Source organism: Rhinopithecus bieti, unplaced genomic scaffold (assembly GCF_001698545.2).
Source record: "Rhinopithecus bieti isolate Rb0 unplaced genomic scaffold, ASM169854v2 scaffold_59220, whole genome shotgun sequence".
Taxonomy (NCBI): Eukaryota; Metazoa; Chordata; class Mammalia; order Primates; family Cercopithecidae; genus Rhinopithecus; species Rhinopithecus bieti.
In genome coordinates this window covers 264671-291453 of record NW_016822842.1, presented here as the reverse complement: position 1 = coordinate 291453, position 26783 = coordinate 264671, and the positions used below count along the sequence as shown (strand labels likewise).

General features: G+C 53.2%; 2 protein-coding genes across 6 annotated transcripts; both read left to right on the top strand.

Moving 5' to 3' along the window:
• The first annotated feature begins 2167 nt into the window (after positions 1 to 2167).
• NPM2 (nucleophosmin/nucleoplasmin 2) lies at positions 2168 to 14716 on the top strand. 3 transcript variants are annotated; one of them, XM_017861090.1, is made up of 10 exons: positions 2168 to 2668; positions 2769 to 2875; positions 3261 to 3351; positions 3480 to 3565; positions 3695 to 3820; positions 11009 to 11102; positions 11971 to 12137; positions 12371 to 12405; positions 14325 to 14358; positions 14471 to 14716. In XM_017861090.1, exons 3-10 carry the CDS (start codon positions 3294 to 3296, stop codon positions 14513 to 14515), a joined length of 645 nt encoding a protein of 214 aa, XP_017716579.1. In that variant the 5' UTR covers positions 2168 to 2668; positions 2769 to 2875; positions 3261 to 3293; the 3' UTR covers positions 14516 to 14716. The 3 variants fall into 3 exon arrangements, with proteins under 3 accessions (XP_017716579.1, XP_017716580.1, XP_017716578.1); XM_017861091.1 differs by having other exon boundaries at positions 2192 to 2668; positions 2769 to 3351; XM_017861089.1 differs by lacking the exon at positions 2769 to 2875 and having other exon boundaries at positions 2595 to 2668.
• Positions 14717 to 20456: 5740 nt separating this feature from the next.
• FGF17 (fibroblast growth factor 17) lies at positions 20457 to 26728 on the top strand. 3 transcript variants are annotated; one of them, XM_017861094.1, is made up of 5 exons: positions 20457 to 20881; positions 21063 to 21099; positions 24077 to 24221; positions 24457 to 24563; positions 25868 to 26728. In XM_017861094.1, exons 1-5 carry the CDS (start codon positions 20847 to 20849, stop codon positions 26159 to 26161), a joined length of 618 nt encoding a protein of 205 aa, XP_017716583.1. In that variant the 5' UTR covers positions 20457 to 20846; the 3' UTR covers positions 26162 to 26728. The 3 variants fall into 3 exon arrangements, with proteins under 3 accessions (XP_017716583.1, XP_017716582.1, XP_017716581.1); XM_017861093.1 differs by having other exon boundaries at positions 24044 to 24221; XM_017861092.1 differs by lacking the exons at positions 20457 to 20881; positions 21063 to 21099 and having other exon boundaries at positions 23368 to 24221; positions 25868 to 26615.
• Positions 26729 to 26783: the final 55 nt, after the last annotated feature.

The following is a 26783-nucleotide window of genomic DNA, read 5'->3' as shown; positions in this document are numbered from 1 at the left end:
AAAAAAAAAAAAAAGAAAGAAAGAAAAGAAAAAAAAGCTCAACATCACTAATCATTAGGGAAATGCAAATTAAAACCACAATAAGATATCATCTCACCTCAGTTAGAATGGCTGTTATCAAAAGACAAATGCTGGCGAGGATGTGCAGAAAAGGGAACTCTTATATACTGTTGGTGGGAATGTAAGTTAGTACAGCCATTATGGAAAGCAGTATGGAGATTTCTCAAAAAACTAAAAATAGAACTACCACATGATTCAACAGTTCCATTACTGGGATAAATAACCCTAGAAATACTGATTCCTAGGAAATCAGTATCTGATTTCCTTTCCTTTGGATAAATAACCCAGTAGTGGGATTGCTGGATCATATGGTAGTCCTATTTTTCGTTTTTTGGGAAGTCTCCATACTGCTTTCCATAATGCAAATCAGTATCCAAAGGAAAGGAGGGATATCTGCACGCCCTTGTTTATTGCAGCACTATTCCAAGAGCCAAGATATGGGATCAACCTAAGTGTCCATCAACAGATGAATGGAAAAAGAAAATGTGGTACCTATACACAATGGAATATATCCAGCCATAAAAAAATACGGAAGCCCTCTCATTTGCAGCAATATAGGTGGAAGTGGAGGTCATTATGTTACGTGAAACAAGCCAGACACAAAAAGACAAATTTCACATACTCTCATTCATGTGGGAGCTAAAAAAAAAAAAAAAAAAAAAAAAAGTTGAAATTAGAGAGTAGAATGATGGAATACTAGAGGCTGGAAAGGGGTGGAGGGATGGAGAGAGATTAATGGGTACAAACATACTATTGGATAGAAATAAGTTGAAATAAGAAATAATAAGAAATAAGTTGATAGTACAGTAGGGTGACTATAGTTAACAATAATTTATTGTATATTTCAAAATAGCTAGAAGAGAAGACTTGAAATGTTTCCAACACAAAGAAATCATAAACGTTTAGTCAGGCCCAGTGGCTCACGCCTGTAATCCCAGCACTTTGGGAGTCCTAGGCAGGAGGATCACTGAGGTCAGGAGTTCGAGACCAACCTAGCCAACATGGTGAAACCCCATATCTACTAAAAATATGAAAATTAGCTGGGCATGGTTGTGGGCACCTGTAAACCCAGCTACTCGGGAGGCTGAGGTAGGAGAATCGCTTGAACCCAGGAGGCAGAGGTTGCAGTGAGCTGAGATCACACCACTGCACTCCAGCCTTGGTGATGAGAATGAAACTCGGTCTCCAAAAAAAAAAAAAAAGAAATAATGTTGAAGGTGATGGATACCCCAGTTACCCTGATTTGCTCATTACACATTGTGTGCAAGTATCAAAATCTCATATGTACCCCATAAATATGTACAATTACTATGTATCAGTTAAAAAAAAAGTTAATGAGGATGGTACCAGTATTATAGCCCCATTTAGCTGATGAGGAAACTGAGGCACTGAGACATGAATTAACACACCTGAAATCACAGAGTCCAGACTTGAACCCAGACTGTCCAGTTCCAGTCTCCCAGCTCTAGGTCATAACCTCAGGGTCATCCCCCTCCCGTGCCTCAATTTAGCCTTCAGTGTGAATCCCAGCTGCAGCCTCACATCAGTGTGATTATTCATGGGGAGGGTAGCCTGGGGCCACTGAAGACCCGTTTGCTTTGAGCACTGCTCTCCAATGAGGCTCGAAGCCCTTTGAGGGGCTGTTTCGTATTCACTGCGGGATGCACAGTTGCCTGGCTGGCGGAATCACCGTTTCTTGAGTGAATACTTGAACGTCTGTGCATGGCATGCATGTGCCTGCAATTTGCTCATCTTTACCACACACTTGGCTGCAATGGCTGTCACCTCAAGTAGGCCCCTGCCAAGGACAGAGAGCTCAGGGATCGTCAAGGAGACTGGAACTGCTCAGCTGGGGACAGGGAGCCTAGGGGGCCCTGGAAGGCCCCCAAGCCTCTCCTGGGTTGTCCTGGCCAATTCACAGGGAGGTTGACCCCAGCTCCCAGGGATAAAAGATTCTGACCTCTCCGTGGCAATGAGCCCCTGCCCTAGAGGTGTGCGGGAGATCCCTGGTTATCTGAAGTGTCTCCAGGGTATATCCGCTGAAACACCACCTTCTCTTCATTGCCCACTGAGCCTGGGACCCGCTGCTGGTCACGTGCTTGGCCCTGTAGCGTCGCTAGCCGTGCTCCCCAGTGTGCTCCGCGCCCCCTGCCGCGGAGCCTCCCAGCTCCCCACCCCACCCCACCTGCCGGCTGTGGCTCTCCGCGGGAGATCTCACCGTTCTGGACACAGGGCTCGCTCTCTCTCATTGGAGACTGGAAGGACAGGCTGTCTGGGCCTTAGGAAAGGCCCATGCTGTATAAGGCATGGGGAAAGGAAAGGAAAGAAAGGCAACGAATAAGGAGCCCTTCTAACTGCCGCTTCCTGCTGGCCTCCCTTCCTAAGTTGGGCTAAGGCTTCCTCTCCATGGGCTGGGGAGGGGTCGCCAGTAGGCCTCGGCGGATCCTCTTTGGCTCGGACAGCGGTTCTCACGAAGGGTCCTGGGCCGGCATCATCAGTTTCACCTGGGAACCGGTTAGAAAAGCAAATTCCCTCGGCCCCACCCAGACCCACGCCAAGGGCAGCTGTGGAGTGGGGCGCAGCGATGCGCACATTAACAGCCCTCCAGGTGATTCTGCCGCGCAGAGGAGGAAACAATGGGAGAAGGGAAGGGGAGAGGCAGGCGGCTTCTTTGCGGCTGATTGGACACCTGCCCTTCCCCTTCCAAGGCTTCTTAGCCCGGGCTTGGGCAGTAGCTCTCCGGTCAGCGGGGAGGAGGTTGCGCTGCGCTCCTGGAGCGCCAATGGCGTGACTGGCCCCGCGCGAAGCAGCAACAGTAAGGCTGGGTGGGGGGAGCTGGGACCTAAGCCGCGCGCACACCCCTTTCTCTGCGCCTGGTGGAGGTGCACAGAGGCTTTTGAGTTAGGCCCAAGCGCAGCCAGGTGACCTCCCCGCGGGCTTTCAAGCCTGGGCTCGGTGGACAGCTCCCTCTCCCGTGAGTCCCGCGGTCCTCTCCGCGCCCGACCGAGCCCCGGGCTGCGCGCCCCGCTGGGAGGTGGGTACTAGTCCTCCAGGAGTTGCCGGTGAGCCCTTGACGGTGGCAGGCACTCTCCAGCCGCGAGCGACTCCTCAGTTCCTGCCGATGCCTGCCGGCCTCTGGCATCCTCCAGTCGAGGGTCAGGGTCAGGGAGCAAGGCCTCACGCGGGCGCCCTCCTTGCAGGTGCCCGGCCACCCCGCTTCTCCGCCCGGAGCCATGAATCTCAGTAGCGCCAGCAGCACGGAGGAAAAGGCAGTGACGACCGTGCTCTGGGGTGAGTGAGGACTCAGGCTACTTCCCAGAGCCACGCCCCACCTCCGGTGCGCGGCAGCTTGGGGCCCAGGTGAGCCCCTCCCTCGGAACGAATAGAGGGCCCCACTTCCCTCCCTTTCTCCTCCGCAGGCTGCGAGCTCAGTCAGGAGAGGCGGACTTGGACCTTCAGATCCCAGCTGGAGGGGAAGCAGAGTTGCAGGCTGTTGCTTCATACGGTAGGTGTTCCCAAAAGAGGGGAGGAGGATAGAGTCCGGGGACTTTCTGGTCCCAACAGAGGACTATGGGTTTCTCCCGTCCGCCCTCAGGGTGATGAGGGGCCTCTGTCTATTTTCAAACCCGCGCAGATTTGCTTGGGGGAGAAAGCCAAAGAAGAGATGCATCGCGTGGAGATCCTGCCCCCAGCAAACCAGGAGGACAAGAAGATGCAGCCGGTCACCATTGCCTCGCTCCAGGCCTCAGTCCTCCCCATGGTGGGCCTTTCCCTGCTGGCTGGAAAACTGCTGCCAGCCCCAGCCTCACCCTCACCCTCATCCTTGGGTGGGGATGGATACACACGTGGGTGCATTCACCCTACAGAAGTGAGCCATGCCAGGGAGGTAGCACAGCCCATGCAGAAAGCTGGGGTCCAGCCCAGCTCACCCCTTCCTAGAGCTGTGTGACCTTAAGCAAGTTAAGCTGTCTGCAAAAATTACACTTTAAACCAGGGGTCCCCAACCACTGGGCCAAGGACCAGAATCCGTCTGTGGCCTGTTAGGAACCAGGCAGCATAGCAGGAGGTGAGCAGCCAGCTAGCCAGCATTACCCCTGAGCCCCGCCTCCCATCAGATCAGAGCGGCATTAGATTCTCAGAGGAGCATGAACCCTATTGTAAGCTGGGTGTGCGAGGGGTCTAGGTTGCATGCTTCTTATAAGAATCGATTGCCTGATCTGAGGTGGAGCAGTTTCATCCCATAAACCACCCCCCACTCCCACCCCATCCATGCAAAAATTGTCTTCGAGGAAACCGTTCCCTGGTGCTAAAAAGGTTGGAGACTGCTGCTTTAAACCATTCACTGCTAGTAACAGGAACATGGTCGATCTACATATTGATTGTGTATCCAGAAATTCTGTAGTTTCTAATAATTTGTCTCAAGTTTTCTATGCATACAATTATTGAATAATGGCAGTGTTTTCCTTTTTTTTTTTTTTTTTTTTTTTTTGAGATGGAGTCTCACTATGTCACCCAGGCTGGAGCACAATGGTGCGATCTCAGCTCACTGCACCCTCCGCCTCCCAGGTTCAAGCAATTCTCCTGTCTCAGCCTCCCAAGTAGCTGGGATTACAGGCATGTTCCACTATGCCCGGCTAATTTGTGTATTTTTAGTAGAGATGGGGTTTTGCCATGTTGGTCAGGCTGGTCTCAAACTCCTGACCTCAGGTGATGTACCTGCCTTGGCCTCCCAAAGTGCTGGGATTACAGGCATAAGCCACCACACCCAGCCAAACTGTCTTTTTTCCCATGCCCATATCTGATCTACCAGCAGTCCTGTCATCTCTGCCTCCATCTTATACCCCGATGGACCACATCTCATCATCTTCCCTGCTACTCCAGTATAGGTGACAGTTGTCTGTGGCTCCATTCTAATTGCTGGGCCTTCCTACCATCACATGGTCCCCTGTAGTCTATTCCAGGGTAGGCAAACTAGAGGGCTTGAATCTAGCCCACTGCCTGTTTTTGTAAGTAGTTTTACTGGGAACACAGCCACACTCATTCATTTGTACCCTGTCCATGGCTGCTTTTCCTCCATAACAGCAGATTTGAGTAGTCTCCATGGAGACCATATGGTTTGCAAGCCTAAAATATTACCTTCTGGCTCTTTACAGAAAGTCTCCTGGTCTGTGCTCCACATAGTTGCCAAAAAGATCTTTTTTTTTTTTTTTTTTTTTTTGAGACAGAGTCTCTCTCTGACACTCAGGCTGGAGTGCAGTGGTGCAATCTCGGCTCACTGCAACCTCCACCTCCCTAGTAGCTGGGACAACAGGAGCTCCCCACCACACCCGGCTGAGGTGGTGGTGGTGGTTTTGTATTTTTAGTAGAGATGGGGTTTCACCACGTTGGCCAGGCTGGTCTTGAACTTCTGACCTCAAGTCATCCACTCGCCTTGGCCTCCCAAAGTGCTGAGATTACAGGCGTGAGCCACTGTGCCTGGCCAAAAAGATCCTTTTAAACATAGGTCAGATCATGTGGCTTCTGCACTAGAACACTTAGGTCATGGCGCTCTCTCACTTGGAATAAGAGCCAAGAGTGTATTATGGCCTGCTTCGGAGCCTTTTGTTCTGGCCTCAGCTACGTCTCTGTTTCAGATGTGTTTTATGTCTTATGTTCCAGGTATGTATCTTTTACACAGTATGTAGCTGGATTTTGTTCTAGCTGGCCATTATAGTCTGTATTCATTGCAATTGCTGATGGAATTGGATTTGTGGCATGTACTTTGTACCCCTACTTTCCTTGCTTTTTTATTTTCTTCTCCTTTTCCTCTAATTTATGATTAATTAAAGTTTCTTTTTCCCTTCTCTACTGGTTTGGAAGTTATAGAATCTCATTCTAATTTTTTACTGGTTATCTTTAATTTTTTTTAACAATCATGCATGACTCAGAGTTTAAAATTAATGTTTTATTTCCTCCCAGACTAATCCAAGGAGCCTTTCTGATTCTCCTCTTTTTATTTTTTTATTTTCGAAATGGAGTCTCACTCTGTTGCCCAGGCTAGATTGCAGTGGTACAATCTTGGCTCACTGCAACCTCCACCTCCGAGGTTCAGGTGATTCTCCTGCCTCAGCCTCCCGAGTAGCTGGGATTACAGGTATGCACCACAATGCCCAGCTAATTTTTGTGTTTTTAGTAGAGACAGGGTTTCACCATGTTGGCTAGGCTGGTCTTGAACTCCTGACCTCAGGTGATCTGCCTGCCTTGGCCTCCCAAAGTTCTGGGATTACAAGTGTGAACCACCGTGCCTGGCCTGATTCTCTTTTTATTTATTTATTTATTTATTTATTTTTGTTATTTATTTTTTGAGACGGAATGTCTTGCTCTTCGCCCACGGCTGGGCAGTGCAGTGGCTGGATCGTCTAGGCTCATCTGCAAGCTCCGCCCCCCGAGGTCACGCCGATTCTCCTGCCTCAGCCTCCCAGTACGCTGCGGGGCTACAGGCCGCCGGCGAACCATCGCCCGCTAGTTTTTTGTTTATTTTTTAGTAGAGACGGTTTCACCATGTTAGCCAGGGGTGGTACGCTCATTCTCCTGACCTCGTGATTTCGCCGCGCCGTCTGGGGCGCTCGCCAAAGTGGCCTGGGAGTTGCAGGCTGTGGAGCACGGCCCGCGGCGCGCCGGGCCGGTGATTCTGTCTTTTTAACTTCAGTATCTGATATCTCTAGTGTTCTAGCTCAACTTTCAACTGCCGTCAAACACTGTACTCAGAATTACTAGTTACTACTTTGTATTTTTCAGTTAATTCTTAGGTAGCGTTTACTTCGTTTACAATGAGTTTGGTTACCACCTGCTTCTTGCCACCCACTTCTTCCTTCTTGATTTATCTTTTTAGAAACACTTTAGTGAGCCTGAGCAATAGCTAAAACCTTACTTCAGGCTTTGTCTGAAATATCATGATTATGCCCTCATTCCTTCACGATGGGTTTGACTGCTGCGTATATAATTCGCTAGGTAGAGAGTTTTCTTCAGCTTTTTGCAAGCTGTCTCTATTCTGGTTCCCAGTGTGTGCTGTTGAAATCCTCAATCTGTCTGATTTAATTTCCTTTTTGGAGATGTCTTTCCTTCTGGGTTTATTTTTAAGTAAGAGTGTCTTTTGTTTTTATTTTCTTTTTTTTTTTTGAGATGGGGAGTCTTCACTCTGTCGCCCAGGGCTGGAGTACAGGGCCGGATCTCACTTCACTGCAGCCTCCGCCTCCGGGTTCCCGCCATTCTCCCTGCCCTCGCCTCCTGAGAGCTGGATACAGGGCACCGCCACCTCGCCCAGCCTAGTTTTTTGTATTTTTAGTTTACTTTTTGTAAACGGGTTTCACCGTGTTAGCCAGTGATGTCTCGGATCTCCTGACCTGTGATCCTGCCCGTCTCGGCCGCTCCAAAAGTGCTGGGATTCCAGGCTTGGCACCACGCGGGCCGCCGCCGGTTTTTATTTTCTATTAGTTTTACCATGATATGTTAAGGTGTAGATTGATTTTCTTTTCTTTTTTGTTTTTTTTTTTTTGAGACGCGAGCTCTCGGCTTCTGCCACCCGGGCTGAGTGCAGGTGGCCGGGGGATCTCAGCTCGACTGCGAAGCTCCGCCTTCCCGGTTCTATGCCATTCTCCGTGCTCAGCCTCCCAGTAGCTGGACCACAGGCACCCGCCCACGCTTTGCCGCGGCTCTCTCTCTTTGTATTTTTAGTAAACGGTTTCACCGTGTTAGCCGGATGGTCTCGGATCTCCTGAAGCCTCGCTGATCCGCCCGATCTCAGCTCCCAAAGCGCTGCTGAGATTACAGCTGCCACCGCGCCGCCGGCCAGATTATTTATTTTCATTTATCTGTTCAGGACTTAGCTTTTCAGGTATGAGGATCTATGTCTTTGATCAATTCTGGAAAATTCTTGGTTGTTTTCCCTTTGAATATTGACTGTCTTCCAGTCTCTCGAGTTCCTTTTCCGATTAGATATATGTTGGGCCTTCTCACTCTGTCCCCCGTGTTAGCTTTTCTTTCATGTTTCTTTAAATCTCTCCCTCTGTGCCTTATACTTGGTAATTCCTTCACAGTATTGTTGATCATACTAATTCTGCTTCTGCTGCTTTATTCTGCTTTTTAATCATTTGTTGAGGTTTTCTTTTATTTTTGTTTTAAAAAAGACAAGGTCTTGCTCTGTTGCCCAGGTTGGAGTGCAATGGTCTGATCATGGCTCACTGCAGCCTCAAACTCCTGGGATCAAGTGATCCTCCCCTTCAGCCTCCTGAGTAGCTGGGACTACAGGCACGAGCCATCATGCCCAGCTATTATTTTTTTTCTAGAGCTGGAGTCTCACTATGTTATCCAGACTGGTTTCTAAATTCTGACCTCAAGCGATCCTCCCACCTTGGCCTCTCAAAGCGCTGGGATTATAGGCATGAGCCACCACGCCCATCCTCAGCTTCCGGTTTTTTATATCTAGAAAGCTGCATTTGGTTCTTTTTCTTGTTCATCATGTCTTGTTCTTATGATAATGATTCCTACTTTTACATTTACTTGGTTTTAAACTTATATATATATATATATATATATATATATATATATACACATGCATATTTGTGTATATACATGTTTTAGAGATAAGATCTTGCTCTGTTTCCCGGTTTGGAGTGCAGTGGTGCAATCATAGCTCACTGCAGTCTTGAACTCCTGAGTTCAAGCCATCTTCCTGCCTCAGCCTCCCAAGTAGCCTGGGCTACAGGCATATGCACCACCACACCCAGCTTTATCTGATATTTTTTAGATTGGGGTTCTAAGGTCTTGGTTGGGCTAGTCTGCAGTCACTTGATTTCTTTCTGTTGACTCTAGCCGCATTGTTTCTTGTATGTTTTGTAATTTTATACAGTGAGCTCATCTTTAGTTTATTTTGTTTTTTTCCAAAAGAATTCGATGTGGCCTGAGTTTGGAGAGTGTCCCAACAGAGTGCTGTCGTGTTTGCTTCTGCCATTTACCTCAGGAATATCATAAGCTTGGGATTTTCTATACATTTCTTGGCTTGGCAGTACTCACTGAGTAAATTCAGACCCCATCAGTGAGAGGCACAGCTGTGGGTCGTGGGCTCTCACTGGAGGCTTCTTTTATTTCCATTCATGCTTCCTTGTTAGCTTCCTTTTATGGTGGCTAGGGTTTTGGTTTCTCTTTTTCATTTTTGAGGGGAAGAGGGCTGGTTTGGGCTTTTTAGTCTGCAATCCTCAACACTTACCTTGGGCCTTTTACTAAGGGTACAGCCCTTGCGGGTCCTAGCCTCCCTATGGTGGTCTCAGCTGCAACTCTCCTCGCCTGAGCCCGAGGCCTTGTCTCCTGTCTGTGAGGTTTTTTGTGTTGCTTTGTTGTATTTTTTAAAGACAGAGTCTTGTTCTGTCGCCCAGGCTGGCATGCAGTGGCGCAATCTCGGCTCACTGCAACCTCCGCTTCCTGGGTTCAAGCCATTCTCCTGCCTCAGCTCCCTGAGTAGCTGGGATTACAGGTGTGCACCACCATACCTGGCTAATTTTCGTATTTTTAGTAGAAACAGGGTTTCACCATATTGACCAGGCTGGTCTCAAACTTCTGACCTCAAGTTATCCGCCTGCCTCGGCCTCCCAAAGTGCTGGGATTACGGGCATGAGCCACTGTGCCCGGCCTATGTGTGAGTTCTGAAGCGAAAAGTCCTGGCTGTTTTCAGGCCCATTTCCCCTCAGTTGCTGCACACCAGCTCCTGCACTTGCCTCTCTTCATTTCTTTTTTCTTTTTTTTTTTTTCCTTTTTTTTTTGGAGACGGAGTCTCGCTCTGTCTGCCAGGCTGGAGTGCAGTGCCGTGATCTCAGCTCACTGCAAGCTTCACCTCCCGGGTTCATGCCATTCTCCTGCCTCAGCCTCCCAAGTAGCTGGGACTACAGGTGCCCGCCACCACGCCTGGCTAATTTTTTGTATTTTTAGTAGAGACAGGGTTTCACCGTGTTAGCCAGGATGGTCTCGGTCTCCTGACCTCGCGATCTACCCGCCTCGGCCTCCCAAAGTGCTGGGATTACAGGTGTGAGCCACTACGCCCAGCCAAAATCTTTATTATGTATATCCATACATTATGCATAAGACAAAAGTACCATAGAGGCTCTTGTCATTTATAAGTGTGATGATTGGGGTTTCACACTTGTGTGTAAGATGTGCCTCCCACAAACCTGGTTACGAGTTGGCACATTACCTGTCCGATGTGAAAAAAGAAAGTAGTACTGTACATAAAATCGTGAATCTGCTTTCTCATTTGATGAGTGTCTCAGTCTGCCCAAGTTGCTATAACAAAATACCACAGACTGGAGGGCTTTAGCAACAGACGTTTTCTCACAGTTCTGGAGGCTTGAGGTCTGAGATCAGGGGGCCGGCATGGTTGGGTTCTGGTAAGGGTCTTCTCCCTGAGTTGCAGATGGCAGCCTTCTTGCTATGTGTTCACATGTGGGGCAGGAGAGTGGAGAGAAAGAGAGTGAGTGAGTTCTCTAGTGTCTCTTATTGTAAAGGTACTAGTTCTGTCATGAGGGTCCCGCCCTCATGACCCCAAACCTAACGACCTCCCAAGGCCCCCATTTCTAAATACTATCATGGTGGAGAATAGGGCTTCAACGTAGGAATTCGGAGGATGGGGGAACAGCTGTAATTTAGCCCATAGCAATCAGACTTTCCTATCGACAGCCGCCTTTCAGCTTGGAGGCCCAACTGTGAGCTCAGCAAGAATGGGATTACCAGGTTCACATTCTTGGACAGAGCCCACCTCAGCAGGGGGGTACAGGGCTGAGAACACAGTAAGGTCCACACAATCCATGAGTAGTGTGTAGAGTTTGGGGAGGGAAATCAACTCAGTATTTCTGCCTGAGGCCAGCCCCCGAGAGGTGCCAGGCCTAAGTGGCCCTCTCTTCTCTGCTTCCTCCCGCTGCAGGTCACCATGGTAGGAGTGCAGCTTTCTCCCCCAGTTACTTTCCAACTCCGGGCTGGCTCAGGACCCGTGTTCCTCTGTGGCCAGGAACGTTATGGTAAGTCAGAACGTGGGCTCAGGAAGGTCCGAGAGTACCGTGCCAGGCAGGGGCTCGAGATACACTAGCTAGTCAAACCCTGGAGGGATTCTTGAATTTGGGGAGAAAATCCCCAAAGGCAACATGACAACCAGCAGCCTGGACTGGAAGGCAAGGGCTCTGGTCCCTGTTCTTCTTTACCCTCCTATGATCTCTGTAGGCTGCAGCCCCTCGCTTGTAAACTTCAAAGAGCAGTTGTGAAGAATAAATGGGATATTCAGGAAAAGTACTCAGCGTAATACCCGGTACTAGGGAGCCACTGTTCAGCATGTGGCTGCTGCAGTGATGCAGACCACAGCAACGCGGACTGTAGCAACGCAGCATGATGCTGACTTCTTCAAGATCCCTTCAACTGGCCCTCTTTTCTGTATGATTATGCCTCATTCATCAGGGTACTCTCCTGCTAAAAAGCCTTGGCAGGTCCCACTTCTTTTAGGATAAGGTTTCAGTTCATTAGCTATTTGCTTTAGATTCTTTTCCCTTCTCCCTCCTCTTCTTCCACCACTCTGCCTACCTTTAGCCTTGGCCCCAGCCCTTGCCAATATGAATCCCCCTCCTACCCACCCAGAGCTTCCCCTGCCCTCTTTCTACCACCCCAGCCCTCTGCAGGGCTTTCCTAGACCCCCTACCCTACCCTGGCCTCTACTCTCAAGAGGGCCAGAGAGGGTGCCGCCCTGTACAAGTGTCAGGAAGGTAACCACTGTTAACTCCAGGCTAGGATTCCTCCAGGGCAGTGCTTGGAGCAACACGGATCACAGAATGGGAGGTGGGCATCGAGATTCTATAGCTCTGAAGCTGTGCCCCTGCCCCCTTTCCCATGCTATCACAGAAGCATCAGACCTAACCTGGGAGGAGGAGGAGGAGGAAGAAGGGGAGGAGGAGGAAGAAGAGGAGGAAGATGATGAGGATGAGGATGCAGATGTATCTCTGGAGGAGGAAAGCCCTGTCAAACAAGTCAAAAGGCTGGTGCCCCAGAAGCAGGCGAGCGTGGCTAAGGTGGGGGAAAGAGTGTGGCTGTTTGAAAGGAAGTGGCGCCCTACAGAAGCACCTCAGAGGGATGGGCCACCGGGAGCCTGGGCCAGCCTCCCAAGCTGAGTGTGCAGGATGGGCCAAGGCCACCTCGGCTAGTCCTGGCCAGGTGCTCAGCGGGGACCTTGTGGACCTTGGGAATCTGTTCTGGCTCTGGACTTTGTCCTAACTCTCCTAATAAACTGTTTTTTGGTTCCCAGAAAAAAAAGCTGGAAAAAGAACAAGAGGAAACAAGGTAACTCTTCCTACCTATTAAATTAGCCGAAGTCTCTTAGCTGAGATATACAGTGTTAGAATACTGTGCTGTTGGCATGTATGCTTACAAATGTACACACGGTGTGTATACCTGCACACGCAGGCACACGGGTATGGAAGCTCTGGAGGGTGGCATCACCTTTCTGGAAGAGCATTACAACATCCTTATCTTGGGACCTAATTCCACTGAAGGCAATTCCTTCCACAGAATTCCATCCAAAATTCAGGGGAAATTATCTGCACTAAGATATTTCTCATGGCTGGGCACGGTGGCTCGTGCCTGTAATCCTGGCACTTTGGGATGCCAAGGCAGGCAGATCACTTGAGATCAGGAGCTCGAGACTAGCCTGGTCAACATGATGAAACCCTGTGTTTACTAAAAATACAAAAATTAGCCAGGCCTGGTGGTGTGCCTGTAATTCCAACTACTCAGGAGACTGAGGCATGAGAATTGCTTGAGCCCAGGGAAAAGTTGCAGTGAGCCGAAATTGTGCCACTGCACTCCAGCCTGGATGACACAGCGAGACTCAGTCTCAAAAAACAAAATTAAAAAAAGATGCTTATCATGACATTATTCAAATAGTGAAAAAATGGAAGCATTCTAAATGTCTACCAGTGTGACAATTGACTACACTACATCTCTTTTTTCAATGGAATATTAATAATGCTTATGAAAAATATAGCAACTTGGAAAGTATGTGTATAGTTTTGGTTTGTTTGTTTGATGAGACCGGGTTTTGCTCTGCCACCCAAGCCAGAGTGTGATGGCACAATCATGGCTCACTGCAGCCTTAACTTTCTGGGCTCAAGTGATCCTCCCACCTCAGCTTTCCAAGTAGCTGGGACTAGAGGCACGTGCCACTATGCATGGCTAACTTTTAAGTTTTGTGTAGAGATAGGGTCTTTCTTTGTTGCCCAGGCTGATCTCAACTCCTGGTCTCACACAATCCTCCTGCCTTAGCCTCCCAAAGCACTGGAATTACAAGTGTGAACCTCTGCACCTGACAAGAGTATTGATAGTTCATATAGCAGGATATAAAGTCACTTTTATTTCACACATTTTTTTTTAAGAGTTTGACCAGGCCGGGTGTGGTGGCTCACACCTGTAATTCCAGCACTTTGGGAAGCCAAGGTGGGAGACTCACTTGAGGTCAGGAGTTCAAGACCAGCCTTGCCAACATAGCAAAACCCTGTCTCTACTGAAAATACAAAATTTAGCTGGGCGTGGTGGCACATGCCTGTAATCTCAGCTACTCAGGAGGCTGAGGCAGGAGAATTACTTAAACCCGGAATGTGAAGGATGCAGTGAGCCAAGATCATACCACTGCACTCCAGCCTGGGCAACAGAGCAAGACTCCATCTCAAAAAAAAAAAAAAAAAGTTTGACCAAAAAAAAATAATAACCCTGAAAGAAAATACACCAGAGTGTTTAGTGTGGGCAGTAAAGAAAACTCTAAGTAATGTATTTTCTTGTCTATTTGCTATATTTTATACAAAATGGTTAATATTTTATAATGAAAAGGACATTTGTGGGCCAGGTGTGGTGGTGCACACCTGCAGTCCCAGCTACTCATGAGGCAGGAGGATCACTTGAGCCCAGGAGGCCGCAGTGAGCTGTGATGGTGTCACTGTAGCCTGGGCAACAGAGCCAGACTCCATCTCAAAAACAAAACAAAAGACATTTGTGATAACCAAATGAAGATAGAAGCCTAAGGAAAACACATGTGCGTGTGCATGCACACACACACACCCCTTTGTTTAAAGAGTCCGAGTGGTCCCCAGGAGGAGCAGCCGGGCTTGCTTTCCAGGGTGGGCACTGGGAGGGCCATGCCACTGCTCTGGAGCTGAGCTCTCTCCCTGACTCCCATCCCACTCCTGCTCCACTCCACCCTGTTGCAGAGCCAGCGTTAGAGACAAGAGCCCTGCGAAAAAGGTGAGTAGAACCAGGGGGCTGTGGCCCCTGAGACAAGCGGGTATTTTCTGGGGGGGGGCTGCCTGGTATGGAGAAGGGAATGGGACCCTGGAGCCCTGCCTTCCCTCCACAGGCCAAAGCCACAGCCAGACCCAAGAAGCCAGGATTCAAGAAATGAGGGGCCACGGTGCAAAGTAGGCCTTCCCTGGACAGTGCTGCGGGCACAGGGTGCCCCTGCCCGGCCCCTCCATCTGTGTCTGAATGTGACAGGGGTGTTGTAGGGGCAACATGAGAGCCCCTCACCCCCAACTCTCCGCTTTCAGGAGACCCCCAGTGAAGAGCCCCACCTCGGGGTCACAATAAAGTTGCCTAGTCAGGACTTCCCTTCTCTTCCCTGGAGCCGGCCTCCTTGTCTGCAGCGCCAGCCCAAGTCCCCGGCAGAGGGCAGCCTTGAACCAGTGCACCCGGGCCCTGAGGTCATACCTGCCTCCCTGTACCCAGCCCCCGCGGCCTGAGCCTGCTGTGTCCCTCCTCCTCGGCACCCCCAATTCTCCCCCAGTGGCAAGGGAAGAGCCTAGAGTCTGCCTTCTGCTGAGCTGAGTGTCAGGTGGATTTGCAGCCCGCACACTCCCTCCGGGCAGGGCTAGGTTTATAGGCACCCAAGGGCTATAGCTGCTCAAGCTACCAGAAAGGGCCTTGCCCCACAGTCTTCGCCCGACCATACTCCTGTCAGGCAGCTACTGTGTGCAGAGCATCTATGGGGACCTCAGGGACATCCATTCTTCCTGCTTGCTTCTGTTAGGGGCCAGCTCTTACAGGGACCTCCCGCGTGTGAAGATCTGGGTCAGGCAGGAGCCAGAGGCCCGCACCCTCAAGGAAACCTTTGAGGTGGGGTAGATGGGATGAGCTTTACAGAGGCGCCAAGCCCCACATGCTATCAAGCAGGCCTCAGTCAAGCATAGGGGCGAGGTCAAGAGAGGACTGGGAAATGGGGTGGGGGACCCCCACCCTCTCCCCGGTGTACATAGGGGACTCTGGAGGCCTGTTCACACTTGGGTGACGCTGGCGCAGTCCCTGGAGCAGGCAAACACACAGATGGGCCCCCCACTCAGGGTTATCCATGTAGCGCCTCTGCTGGCTTCTCCCTGCCCCTCCCCAGCACCCCCGGGGGCCAGGCCTGAAGTGAACCATTGGGGAGCTGGTCCTGCCATCCTCCCTAGGATCCCCAGGTATGGGGCCCAGGAGGTCGGAGCTCTTTGAACACCTGCCTGGGAAAGTCAACAGCCAGGCTGGGGCCTCCTGTCCAGCTATAGCTTCTCTTGAGACCAGAGACAGAGGTAGTAGAGGGCAGGGTGGTATTCATTTTTTTGTTTGTTTGTTTGTTTTTTCATTTCTTTAGAGACAGGGTCTCACTCTGTCACCCAGGCTGGAGGGCAGTGGCACAGTCTTAGTTCACGGCAGCCTCGACCTCCTGGGCTCAAGCAATCCTCCCACCTCAGTCTCCCAAAGATCTTGGAACTACAGATGTGAGCCACCACACCACAATGAATTTTAAATTTTTTTGTAGAGACAGGGGGTCTTGTTATGTTGCCCAGGCTGGTCTCCAACTCCTGGGCTCAAGAGATCCTCCCGCCTTGGCCTCCCAAAGTGCTGGGATTACAGATGTGAGCCACTGCGCCTGCCCAGGGTGGCATTCTCCCTGCATGTTTCCTACACCCATGAGACAGATGTGGGTGCTGTCCCGCCCTCCAACAGACAAGCCACTAACTTCAGGCCACCCAGAGTCCCACCCTCCAACAAGGGGACAAACCATTAATTTCAGGTCGTCCAGAGAGTGACAAGGGAGACTGCTCCATGTGGGCAGCTGGTGCTTTTCGAACTTGGTTTCATCCACAGTGACCCGGGGTAGACAAGCCCAGTTCCTCACCTTCAAGTCACTTACAGTTTAGGGAAACAAAACTCAACACAGTCATTTCAGTTACTTTCCGGTGCTTTGAAGGGAGTGAAACAGGTGAATTTGGGGGCAGGGGGAAGCAGTTTGGCGAGAAGGTCTCCTGGAGGAGGCAATGGACAAGAAGGGGCCAATGGACTTCATAAGGAGCTGGCAGAGGACGTCCCTGGGAACAGGAGCAGAGCATGCAAAAGGTCCAAGGCAGACACCCACTTGAAGGGGGATCACTGCAGTGACAGCTGCTAATACCCACGACCCACTCCTTTAATCCTCATAACCGTGCCTTAAGGGGATTGTGATTGGCTCCATGTCTTTTTTTTTTTTTTAATTTTTTTTAGAGACTGAGTCACACTCTGTCACCCAGGTTGGAGTGCAGTGGTGCGATCATGGCTCACTGTAGTCCCGAACTCTGGGTTCCACCTACATCATCCCGCTTCAGCCCCCTCAAGTAGCTGGGAATACAGGGACGCACCACCACACCCAGCTCATTTTTTTAACATTTTTGTAGAGATGGGGGTCTCACTACGTGGCCCCGGCTGGTCTCAAACTCCTGACCTCAAGCTATCCTTCTACTTCGGTCGCCCAAAGTGCTGGGATTACAGGTGTGAGCCACCACACCTGGCCCAGCCCCATTTCTCAGATGAGGAAAGTGTGGCACAGAGAGGTTAGACAAGTTGCCCCAAGGTGACACGGCTGGCAGAGGAGCCAGGGAGTCCGGCCCCAGAGCCCTGGATTTTGACCACTCTGCTGATGGCAGGGAGGCATGAGCTGGTGCACAGTTTACGAAGTCTTGTAAACTGAGAGCAGGAGTTAGAAGTCAGTCAACCATGTAATGGTAGTCCTCAAGGGACAGCCAGGCCTCTCTACAGCCAAGCACGTATTTGGCCCCAAGCACATGAAGGCACGCAGCAGATAAACCAGTGATCACTTGATTTTGATTTGCAAGCAGGCAGTAGGAAATAAATTGCAAAGGTGGAGGCCGGGTGCTGTGGCTCACGCCTGTAATCCCAGCACTTTGGGAGGCCGAGGTGGGTGGATCAACTGAGATCGGGAGTTCGAGACCAGCCTGACCAACATGGAGAAACCCCGTCTCTACTAAAAATACAAAATTAGCCAGGCGTGGTGGTGGGCACCTGTAATCCCAGCTACTCGGGAGGCTGAGGCAGGAGAATCACTTGAACCTGGGAAACGGAGGTTACGTTGAGCTGAGATCACGCCATTGCACTCCAGCCTAGACAATAAGAATGAAACTCCAGTCTCAAAAAAAAAAAAAATTGCAAAAATTCCATCCTCCTTGCTAGAGCACCCTTTGACCTCTGTCCTTTGCCCTTCCCCTGTCCCAATGCTTCTGTTTTTCAGCAGGAAGAGGGTGGGCTGGGCTCAAGCAGGTGGTGGCAAGTGGCTGACCTGCAGGTGGGCTCTGTGTTTGCACCAGCTGGGTTGTTAGGAGAGGCAGGCGTGAGACGACCCCAGCTGGGGGTGTTGAACTTGGCACTAGGGGGTGGGGATTAAGCACAGCAGCCCAGGCTACTTCTCAGTTCCCTTATCACCTCCTGAATGCCACCCCCCCCAGCAATTAATGTTACTAAACCCCACCCTTCTTCACTCCCCCTTACCCCCAGCTTACTCCAGTCAAGGGAGAAAGTCTGACAGTTTAGGTCAACTGAGGCTAAACCACAAAATGGGCCTCTGCCCCCATTCTTGTGGCACTTGTTGCATTTCTGCAAGTCCTTTATCTCAGCTGATGTGGATGGCGGTGGTTTTGACAGCATCCCTGGTAGAGCCATTTCCTTTTTATAAACTGGAACCCTGAAATCACAGAAGTGAAGGGACTTGCCACAGGTCACACAGCATATAAGGACCAGGGCAAGGGGGGGATAAAATCAAGGGCTCCATGCTGCCTCCCCACTCAGGGCCCACCACTGGCTTCCCCATGGGCGTAAAGGAGCACACCAAGTTAGAAGGCCAGGCTTGTAGGTACCCAATCGGAAGGGACAAGGAGCCACAGCTGTCTTGCCTGTGACACAGGCCATCCAGCCATGCCCAGAGCTAACCCCCTGGCTAAGCCCCGAGGCCCAGCTTGTCTGCTGGCATCTGTTACCATGGAGACCCAGGCTGGCCTGAGGGCTGGCCAGTGACAGCAGGCCCTGTCCCCATGGATAGAAACCAGGTGCTTGGACGCAGAGGCCTTGAGTGGCTCCCACTGTCCCCATGGCCAGTGAGTCCCGATAGCATAAATTGGAACCCTCACCCAACTTTTGCCCCCAGCTGACACCTCCACCCTGGAACCTAAGGCCTGAGCTGTTCCCTCCACGTGTCTGTGCTCTCTTTAATGCCCTGCCTGGGGACTGGGAGCTGGTGAGGTTGTGGATGTGAGGTTGAAGGTTTCTCAGGGAATGAGCCACAGCTGCCGGAAGAGGCAGAGTGTAACCCAGACTGCAGATGATGGGAAGAACGCGGAACGGAAGTGACCCGAAGGATCCACAGGGGGAAAGCAGAGAGGTGAGCACGTGGGCACCTGGTGCCTTGTCCCAGCCATGCCACCAGCTAGCTGTGAGGCTTGGAGCAAGTCCCTTGCCCTCTCTGGCTCTCATCCAAGGAATGAGGAACAAATGATGAATCCCTAAGAGCCCTTCTAGCTTTGACATGCTTTGAGTTTCATTCCAAATCCCCGGACTCCCCCTGGTAAGCAAGGCCAGGGCTCGCCCATCCTCCCCACACAAGCTCAGGCTGCACCCACTCCTGGGCTGGGTCCCCGAGGAAGAGCCTGTGGAGAGGAGAGCCCGGAGCTGCCTGCACTGGTCAGTGCATGGGGGCAGGGGTGGCAGACCACTTTGTGGATTGATGGAGCTCAGGAAGGTGAGAAGGAACCCACAGGTGAGAGTTTCGCCCCCCCCCGGTCATCTCTTTAGGTAAATAAATCCACATCCGCCACTTCCCCTTCCCTTCCCACCCGGAGAACTCCAGGGAGCCCAGAGCTGGGGCCTGAGCTCTGCTCACTCACAGTGGGTCTTCCCTCAGAGATCCCCAAGCAGACCCCCAGGCCCTCCTATCTTCTGCAGTTACCGTCATCCACTTTTCTGTAGGGAGGGAACAGCATGGAGCTCTCTGTTCACCAGTCTCCAGGACCTCGGATTCCACCTTTAATCCTAAAAACCCAGGAAGGCTTCTGTGTCCCTACAATGAAGCAGGTTTGGGGCTGGATCTGGAGGGTGGCAACTCAAACCATGCAGAACAGAAGAAGGATGGACTTTTCCATTCTAGCTATTCCATTCACTAGCTGGGCCATTCTGAGCAAACTACCTCCCAGTGTGCCTCAGTTTTCTCATTGGCAAAATGGGCTAGTCCCTGGCATTGTACCGAGCAATGTGGGACCGGAGGTCAGGGGAAGAGGCTGGTAGGCACTTCATCCCAGGCAGCTGCTCAGGAACACGGGACACAGGGAGGGGACTCTGAGCTGCTCCTAGCTCAGAGAGGCTCCAGGGACAGGCACTGGGAGGAAGGGGATGCAGAATGGTGAGTGGAGCTGGGACCTCTTGAAGTCTGCTGTGCGCTGATTTCACACTAAACCCCCCAACACCCTGAGGCATTCCTGTCCTCATTTCTCAGATGGAACTACAGAAGCCCAAGGAAAAGGGGCTTAGGCCAGGACACCCCGCTCTTCTCTGAGTCTCTGTCTCAGGCCAGCTTTTGCACCTCTCCATTGGGATTCTTCCTAGACCTCCATCTATACCTGCCAACCCACCTCTGACCCCCAACCTGTTGCACCCAGTATTTGCTGCTGGTCAGGACAGCCTTAACCCCTCCTTCCCAGGCAATCAGCTGCTCCAAGCCAAGCCCACCCCTGCCCCCTGGAGGGAGGCTCCTCCTTGTAAGGCTGCTTCTGGGAATTTCCACTCCAGAGCCAGAACCAGAGACCCCAGCCCCGCTTGACACCTGCAGCTCACCCTTGGGGAGGTGCGGCACCAGACCTGAGGGCAGGAGACTGGGGAGGTGGGGCACCAGACCTGAGGGCAGGAGACTGGGGAGGTGCAGCACCAGACCTGAGGGCAGGAGACTGGGGAGGTGGGGCACCAGACCTGAGGGCAGGAGACGCACACCCGGAGAGGGGAGGAGGGGCTCCCCTCCCTTGCCTGCCACACATCGAGTTTGCCTGCATAGAGTTTGGCCAGTCTGTGAGGGTCAGGAATAGAGCGGGAGACAGCAGGGCCACCTCCTTCAGAAGGCCCCCACTGCTCCATCTATGCACTGGGTGGCCCAGGAGAGACTGGCAGCCCAGAGGGCACAGAGCGCACGCCCCCACCCGCATCTGCTTTGCAGCCTCACTGGCCAGGAAGGTGGACACCTCATACCTCAGTCTCCCAATTACGCCCTCCTCCTCCCCTCCTCCTCCCTCCTTTTCTCCTCCTCCTCCTCCCCTTTCTCTCCTCCTCACCCCCCTGAAAACCTGTGGCTCGGAGAGACCTTGGCTTCTCTGGGACTCTACCCCTGGGGACTTCCCACATCTGCTCCTGAGCTTGGGGGCAGGGGGGCAACCGCCTGAGGAACCTCTCCAGCGATGGGAGCCGCCCGCCTGCTGCCCAACCTCACTCTGTAAGTGTGCTACCTCTCCCACTGGAGTTTTGTTGCCATTTCCAGCCTCAGGGCAGCCCTCCTCTTCCCGGGACTCCCACGCGTGCGTGTGCAGGGCTGGCAGGGCGGGGGCGGGGGCCTGGGTGCACCCTAGGCTTGTGGCTGGCACCCATACCTGGGCTTACCTCCTCTCCCCGCACAGGTGCTTACAGCTGCTGATTCTCTGCTGTCAAACTCAGGTAGGCAGGCGTTCCCACCGGCTTTCCCCGTTTTCCCACCCCACCTAACCAGGGCGGGTGCAGGGGACTGGCTCCTTTCAGGTGGACAGAGGCAGAGTCTGGCCTCTCCCTGGGTTCAGGAGGCACTGAGGTTTGGAGGGGAGTGAGCCTTTGATGGGGAGGGCAAGGAAGGGGGCTGACTGAGGTTTTACCTCTGTCCTCCCTCTGAGGACCCTCCCCACTTCCCCTGGGTCTCTGCTCCTCTCCCTCCCTCTCCACCGGGTTCCCCCAGAAGGCTAAGTGCGTGGGCACTCCGGACTTGAGGGATGGAGCCTGGAGCGGTTGGAAGCGGGTGGAGGTGATGGCTCAGGTGAGGCTTGGGTTTGCCAGTACCTGAAAGGACAGGTTTTGATGCAAAACCACTCGTATGTCCCTCTCGCCACCCTACTCCCATCAGTACAGATGCCCAGGGTGGGGGTCTCGTGAGCATGTCCGGAATGCCCGGCCAGGGTGAGGTGACTCCTCACCTGGAGGGCACAGAGGTCAAGCCCAAAGAGGTTTGTTGGGGATGGGATGCAGGGTTTGCTTCTCCACACTTCCCCCACCCCAAGTTGGCCCCCCACCTCCCTCCATGCACACCTCCCACCCCAAGTCTCAGCCCCAGTGCGAGGCTTGCTCCCTTTTTTGTGATCCTCCATAAAAGTGCAGCTATTAAAATGCACTGGTCCAGAACCGCTCTGGGGAGAGATCGCTTGGCTTTCCCAGGCCAGAGGCCCGCTTCTCTTCATATCCAGTGGGGACTTTTTTTGAAGGTAAATGCCTTTTCTCTGGGAGAGGGAAAGGGGCAGCCTTTGAAGCAGTGGGGGGGTGGGAGAGGGAGAGACAACTCCCCCCCCCTTTCTTCCCCCTTTTGCTCCAGCCCCGTTCCAGGCCTTTTGCTTCACACATCCAGGGGAGCCAGAAGAAAGCCCCAGCCTGGCTGGGAGGGGCTGGGGTGGGCCCAACCTGTTCTGGAGGGGAACTAGCACAATGGTGCGGCTGGCCGGGCGTTTATGGCCTGGCTGAGGCCCCATTCAGGACTCAGGGAAGGTGGCAAAGCGGTCCTTTCCCCCTTGAAGTGCCCCCTCACCCCCCTGGGAGGGGGGGCCAGCAGGCCGGACCACAGCCATGCTTGAGGGGCTGTCTGACAAGCAGCTGTCTGCAGTGGTGGAAGGGGAGGTCCTCCCGCAGCGGGAACATGAAAGGGACAGGCTAGGTCCCGCGGGGAGAGGGACTTGTGGGTTGTGGGCTGTGGGGGGGCGTGGGGCTGCCTTTGTGAAAGGCTTGAAGGGGACAAGGAAAGGAGGGGGCTTCGGGGGGGGCGCTCTCTGCTCCTGACCTGGAACAGACTGCCAGAGGAGGCCGTAGGCCAAGAGGGGCGGAGGGCCTGAACCTGGGCCAGGAGGTGGGACTGGGATAGGCAGGACCCCACCCCCTGGAAGGGAGGCCAGGGAGGGGCAGGCTGGGCAGGTCCCCCACCCCAAATGCTCCAGGGTGGGGCAAGGGGCAGGTCTTGCAGAGGCTGAGCAGAGGCTGCTCTATGGGGAGCTGCAATTGGAAATGAGCAGTGGTGCACAGGAAGTGTGAAGCCTGCGCAGGTTAAATGTCCAGCTCTGAGAGCTGCTCCCTCATCCCTCCGCCTCAAAGGTGATATTTCCCACCCCCTCCCTAGGAGGCAGTAGCCCCTAACAGATGCTGATCTGGGTCTAGCTGTGTCCAGATGGCTGAGGTTGGGCCTGGGATAAAGGTGGAATTAGGGATTTGGGGCAGGGGATAGGAAAAGCTGTCCCAGGCAGCAGCATCCAGGTAGAGAGAGAAACAACAGAAAAGGTGCATTCTCCTGCCGGAGCTGAGGCTACTGTCAGCAGCCAGGAAACCTAGCCTGGGTCGCACCTTGCAGGATGGAGGGGAAGAAGTACTCTGAGTCTGTCTCACTTAGCCTTACAGATGGGTAAGGAGAGACCTAGCTGGGAGGCGGTACTCCTCCTGGCTTTGCACAGTGTGTGGGGGGAAATGGTTCCTCTCCCCCAACCCAAAGGGGAAGCAGGTGGGCGGGCGCATCCCACCAACTGGCCGGGAGCCTCTGTTACATTGTGGCTAAGGAGCCGCCTGGCAAGGGCAGCCACTGGGCCACTGCTGATAGTGCCTGTCCTCTTGGTGCTGTCTCTGCCTCCCTCTGCTAAGGAGGCACTTTGCCTGCCTGTTCTCCCATAGTGCCCAGCCCCAGCTCCAGCCCATAGAGGAGGGAGGAACGCTGGAAGGGCCCTGAGCACCAGGGGGCGAGGCCAGGGAGAAGATGGGTATGAGCTCAGGATTCCACAGTTAGTGCTTTGAAGAAATGCTCACGGGACCCTGCAGGAGCTTTCAGAGTCCCCCACATGCTCTCTGGTAACCCTAACTCACAGCACCATCTGCTCTGTGCCCCTGTGTGCTGGGCACGGGGTCTTTCAAGGCCAGAGGAGAGGATGAGGAAGGAATCTGGTTGTCCTGGCTAATGGAGCATGTCCCTGGAGTTCTGGGGGAGATGACAGGCTCTGGTCTAAGAGGCAGGGACAGCGGTTCTGTCCCTAATGAGCTGTGTGTCCCGTGTACCTCCTTCATAGAATATGAGGATGGGATAGAACCCCAAGGGCTCCTTCCAGCTCCCAGAATCCTGATTCCAGGGCTGTGCTCTGTCAATAAGTGTCCCCCAGCCTGGGCAGACCCCAGTCCCTTCTGTAAGGTAGACGCAAAGCCAAGAGGTTATGACCGGCTCACCCAGGGGCCTGGGACGGTTATGGCCACATGCCCACTTCACTCTGCACACTCTGCAGGACAACTGGCCTGTCCCCAATACATTCACCTCCTCACCCCTCTCCCTTGGATGGACCAGTGGTGGTGTCACCCAAAGCAAATTGACACTATTTTTCCCTTGGTAACCGCAAAGGGGGAGAATCACCCGTCTCCTAATTTTAACCAGTACGTGAGGGACCAGGGCGCCATGACCGACCAGCTGAGCAGGCGGCAGATCCGCGAGTACCAGCTCTACAGCCGGACCAGTGGCAAGCACGTGCAGGTCACCGGGCGTCGCATCTCCGCCACTGCTGAGGACGGCAACAAGTTTGGTGAGAGCTGGCCCTCCCCTCAGGCCACCCACACCTCCACTCTGCCTCACTTCTGCCCTGCCTCACCTCCTGGTCCATCCCCAGATCCTGTGTCAGGGCTGAGGGCCCCAAGGGCCTGAGCGTCCCCAACCCCTTCGCCTGAGTCTGGAGGTCAGTGTGGCTGGGTGGTCCCCTGCTGTAGCCATAGGCTGGCAGCCCCGATGGACGGAGGTCTTTCTCCCCTTCCCCACCACAGCCAAGCTCATAGTGGAGACGGACACATTTGGCAGCCGGGTTCGCATCAAAGGGGCTGAGAGCGAGAAGTACATCTGTATGAACAAGAGGGGCAAGCTCATCGGGAAGGTGAGGCTGGGAGACTGGAAACAGTAACAGAGTCAGCCCTACTGGGGTGGGGACATATAAGGCATCAAGCTCCCCTCTCTCCTCTGAGTCACACCCTCCTGCGTAAAGACTTCCCATCCTACTCTCAGCCCACCCATCTCTCTGGTTTCTTTATTTTATTTTAGAGTCCCTGGTCTTGCTCTGCTACCTAGGCTGGAGTGCAGTGGCACAATCATAGCCCACTGCAGCTTCGAACTCCTGGGCTCAAGCAATCCTCTTGCCTCAGCCTCTGAAGTAGTAGCTGGCACATGCCCAGCTAATTTTTTTTTTTTTTTTTTTTGTAGAGATAGGGCCTCACTATGTTGCCCTGGCTGGTCTCAAACTCATGGAATGAAGCGATCCTCCCACCTCAACCTCCCAAAGTACTGAGATTACAGGCGTGAGCCACTGAGCCCGGTCTGGTTTCTCTATTTAAATGAGTCTCCGGGACTCTATTAGCCCTCTGAGGAGACTGGCAAGCCATTGGGATCTGTGGGGCTGATGTCAGGAGTATTTCTCCAGCAGACATCAGTAAGAGTTTAGCATCTACCTGACACTGCAGCCTCTGGGTGGAGGACTAAAGGCTGTTGAGGGTGTAAAGTGGGGCACAGATGTAAGACAGGAACTCCCCCAAGTTCAGTGGGGCCAGTGGGCTCCAGCTAGCAAGACAGACACTAAGCAGCTGCTCCTGTAACTGAAGCGCACAGTGGGCCCAGTCCTGCTGGGTGGGAGAATTCCACTTCTTTTGAAACCAGGCAATCCCATCTTCCCATTCGGCTGTTGCTGACCAAATGACCTCTGGTTTGCTTATCTTTGTCAAATCTCAGGCTTCTTGTCTGTAGAAATGGGCACAGACCCCTGATTGCTGACAGAGTGGGATGGGTGGCCACACTGACACCCTTCTTTCTTCTCATTGGAGGCTGCTGCCTCCTCTCCCATGCTCAGCAGCGCCACTCACCTAGGCTCCATGAGCATTTCAGTGCTAAGGGCCCGGGCATGCTGGGAACTGCTGCAGGACCTTGATCTTCACCTGCATCTCAGAAAGCTGAGGCCCAGCCTGGTACAGGACCACTAAATGACAAGCCTATAACTCAGATCCACATAGCCTGTTTGCGTTGGCCACGGTTGCCTCTAACTAGGATGCTATCTCACCAGGCAGAGTTCCCTGGGTTCACGGCCCGTTGTTCCCGTTGTCCCTCCTCAGTCGACCAAAATAGGCGCTAAGGGCAACACCCCAGACCAGGGTAGGTGGACAAATGCCCTTCCTGTCCTTGCTTCTCCCGCAGCCCAGCGGGAAGAGCAAAGACTGCGTGTTCACGGAGATCGTGCTGGAGAACAACTACACGGCCTTCCAGAACGCCCGGCACGAGGGCTGGTTCATGGCCTTCACGAGGCAGGGGCGGCCCCGCCAGGCTTCCCGCAGCCGCCAGAACCAGCGCGAGGCCCACTTCATCAAGCGCCTCTACCAGGGCCAGCTGCCCTTCCCTAACCACGCCGAGAAGCAGAAGCAGTTCGAGTTTGTGGGCTCCGCCCCCACCCGCCGGACCAAGCGCACGCGGCGGCCCCAGCCCCTCACGTAGTCTGGGAGGCAGGGGGCAGCAGCCCCTGGGCGCCTCCCCACCCCCTTCCCTTCTTAATCCAAGGACTGGGCTGGGGTGGCTGGAGGGGAGCCAGATCCCCCAGGGAGGACCCTGAGGGCCGCCAAACATCCGAACCCCTAGCTGGGAAGGGGCAGGCCAGTGCCCCAGGGGCGGCTGGTACAATGCACCCTTCCCGGACAGGTGGCAGGCCCTGGAGAGGAACTGAGTGTCACCCTGATCTCAGGCCGCCAGCCTCTGCCGGCCTCCCAGCCGGGCTCCTGAAGCCCGCTGAAAGGTCAGCGACTGAAGGCCTTGCAGACAACTGTCTGGAGGTGGCTGTCCTCAAAATCTGCTCCCCGGATCTCCCTCAGTCTGCCCCCAGCCCCCAAACTCCTCCTGGCCAGACTGTAGGAAGGGACTTCTGTTTGTTTGTTTGTTTCAGGAAAACAGAAAGAGGGAGAGAGAGAGAGAGGAAAATAGAGGGTTGGCCACTCCTCACATTCCACGACCCAGGCCTGCACCCCACCCCCAACTCCTAGCCCCGGAATAAAACCATTTTCCTGCAAATAGGTTATCTGAAGCGGGGTGGGGGATCCGACCACCGAGTACCCCTGGAAACGAA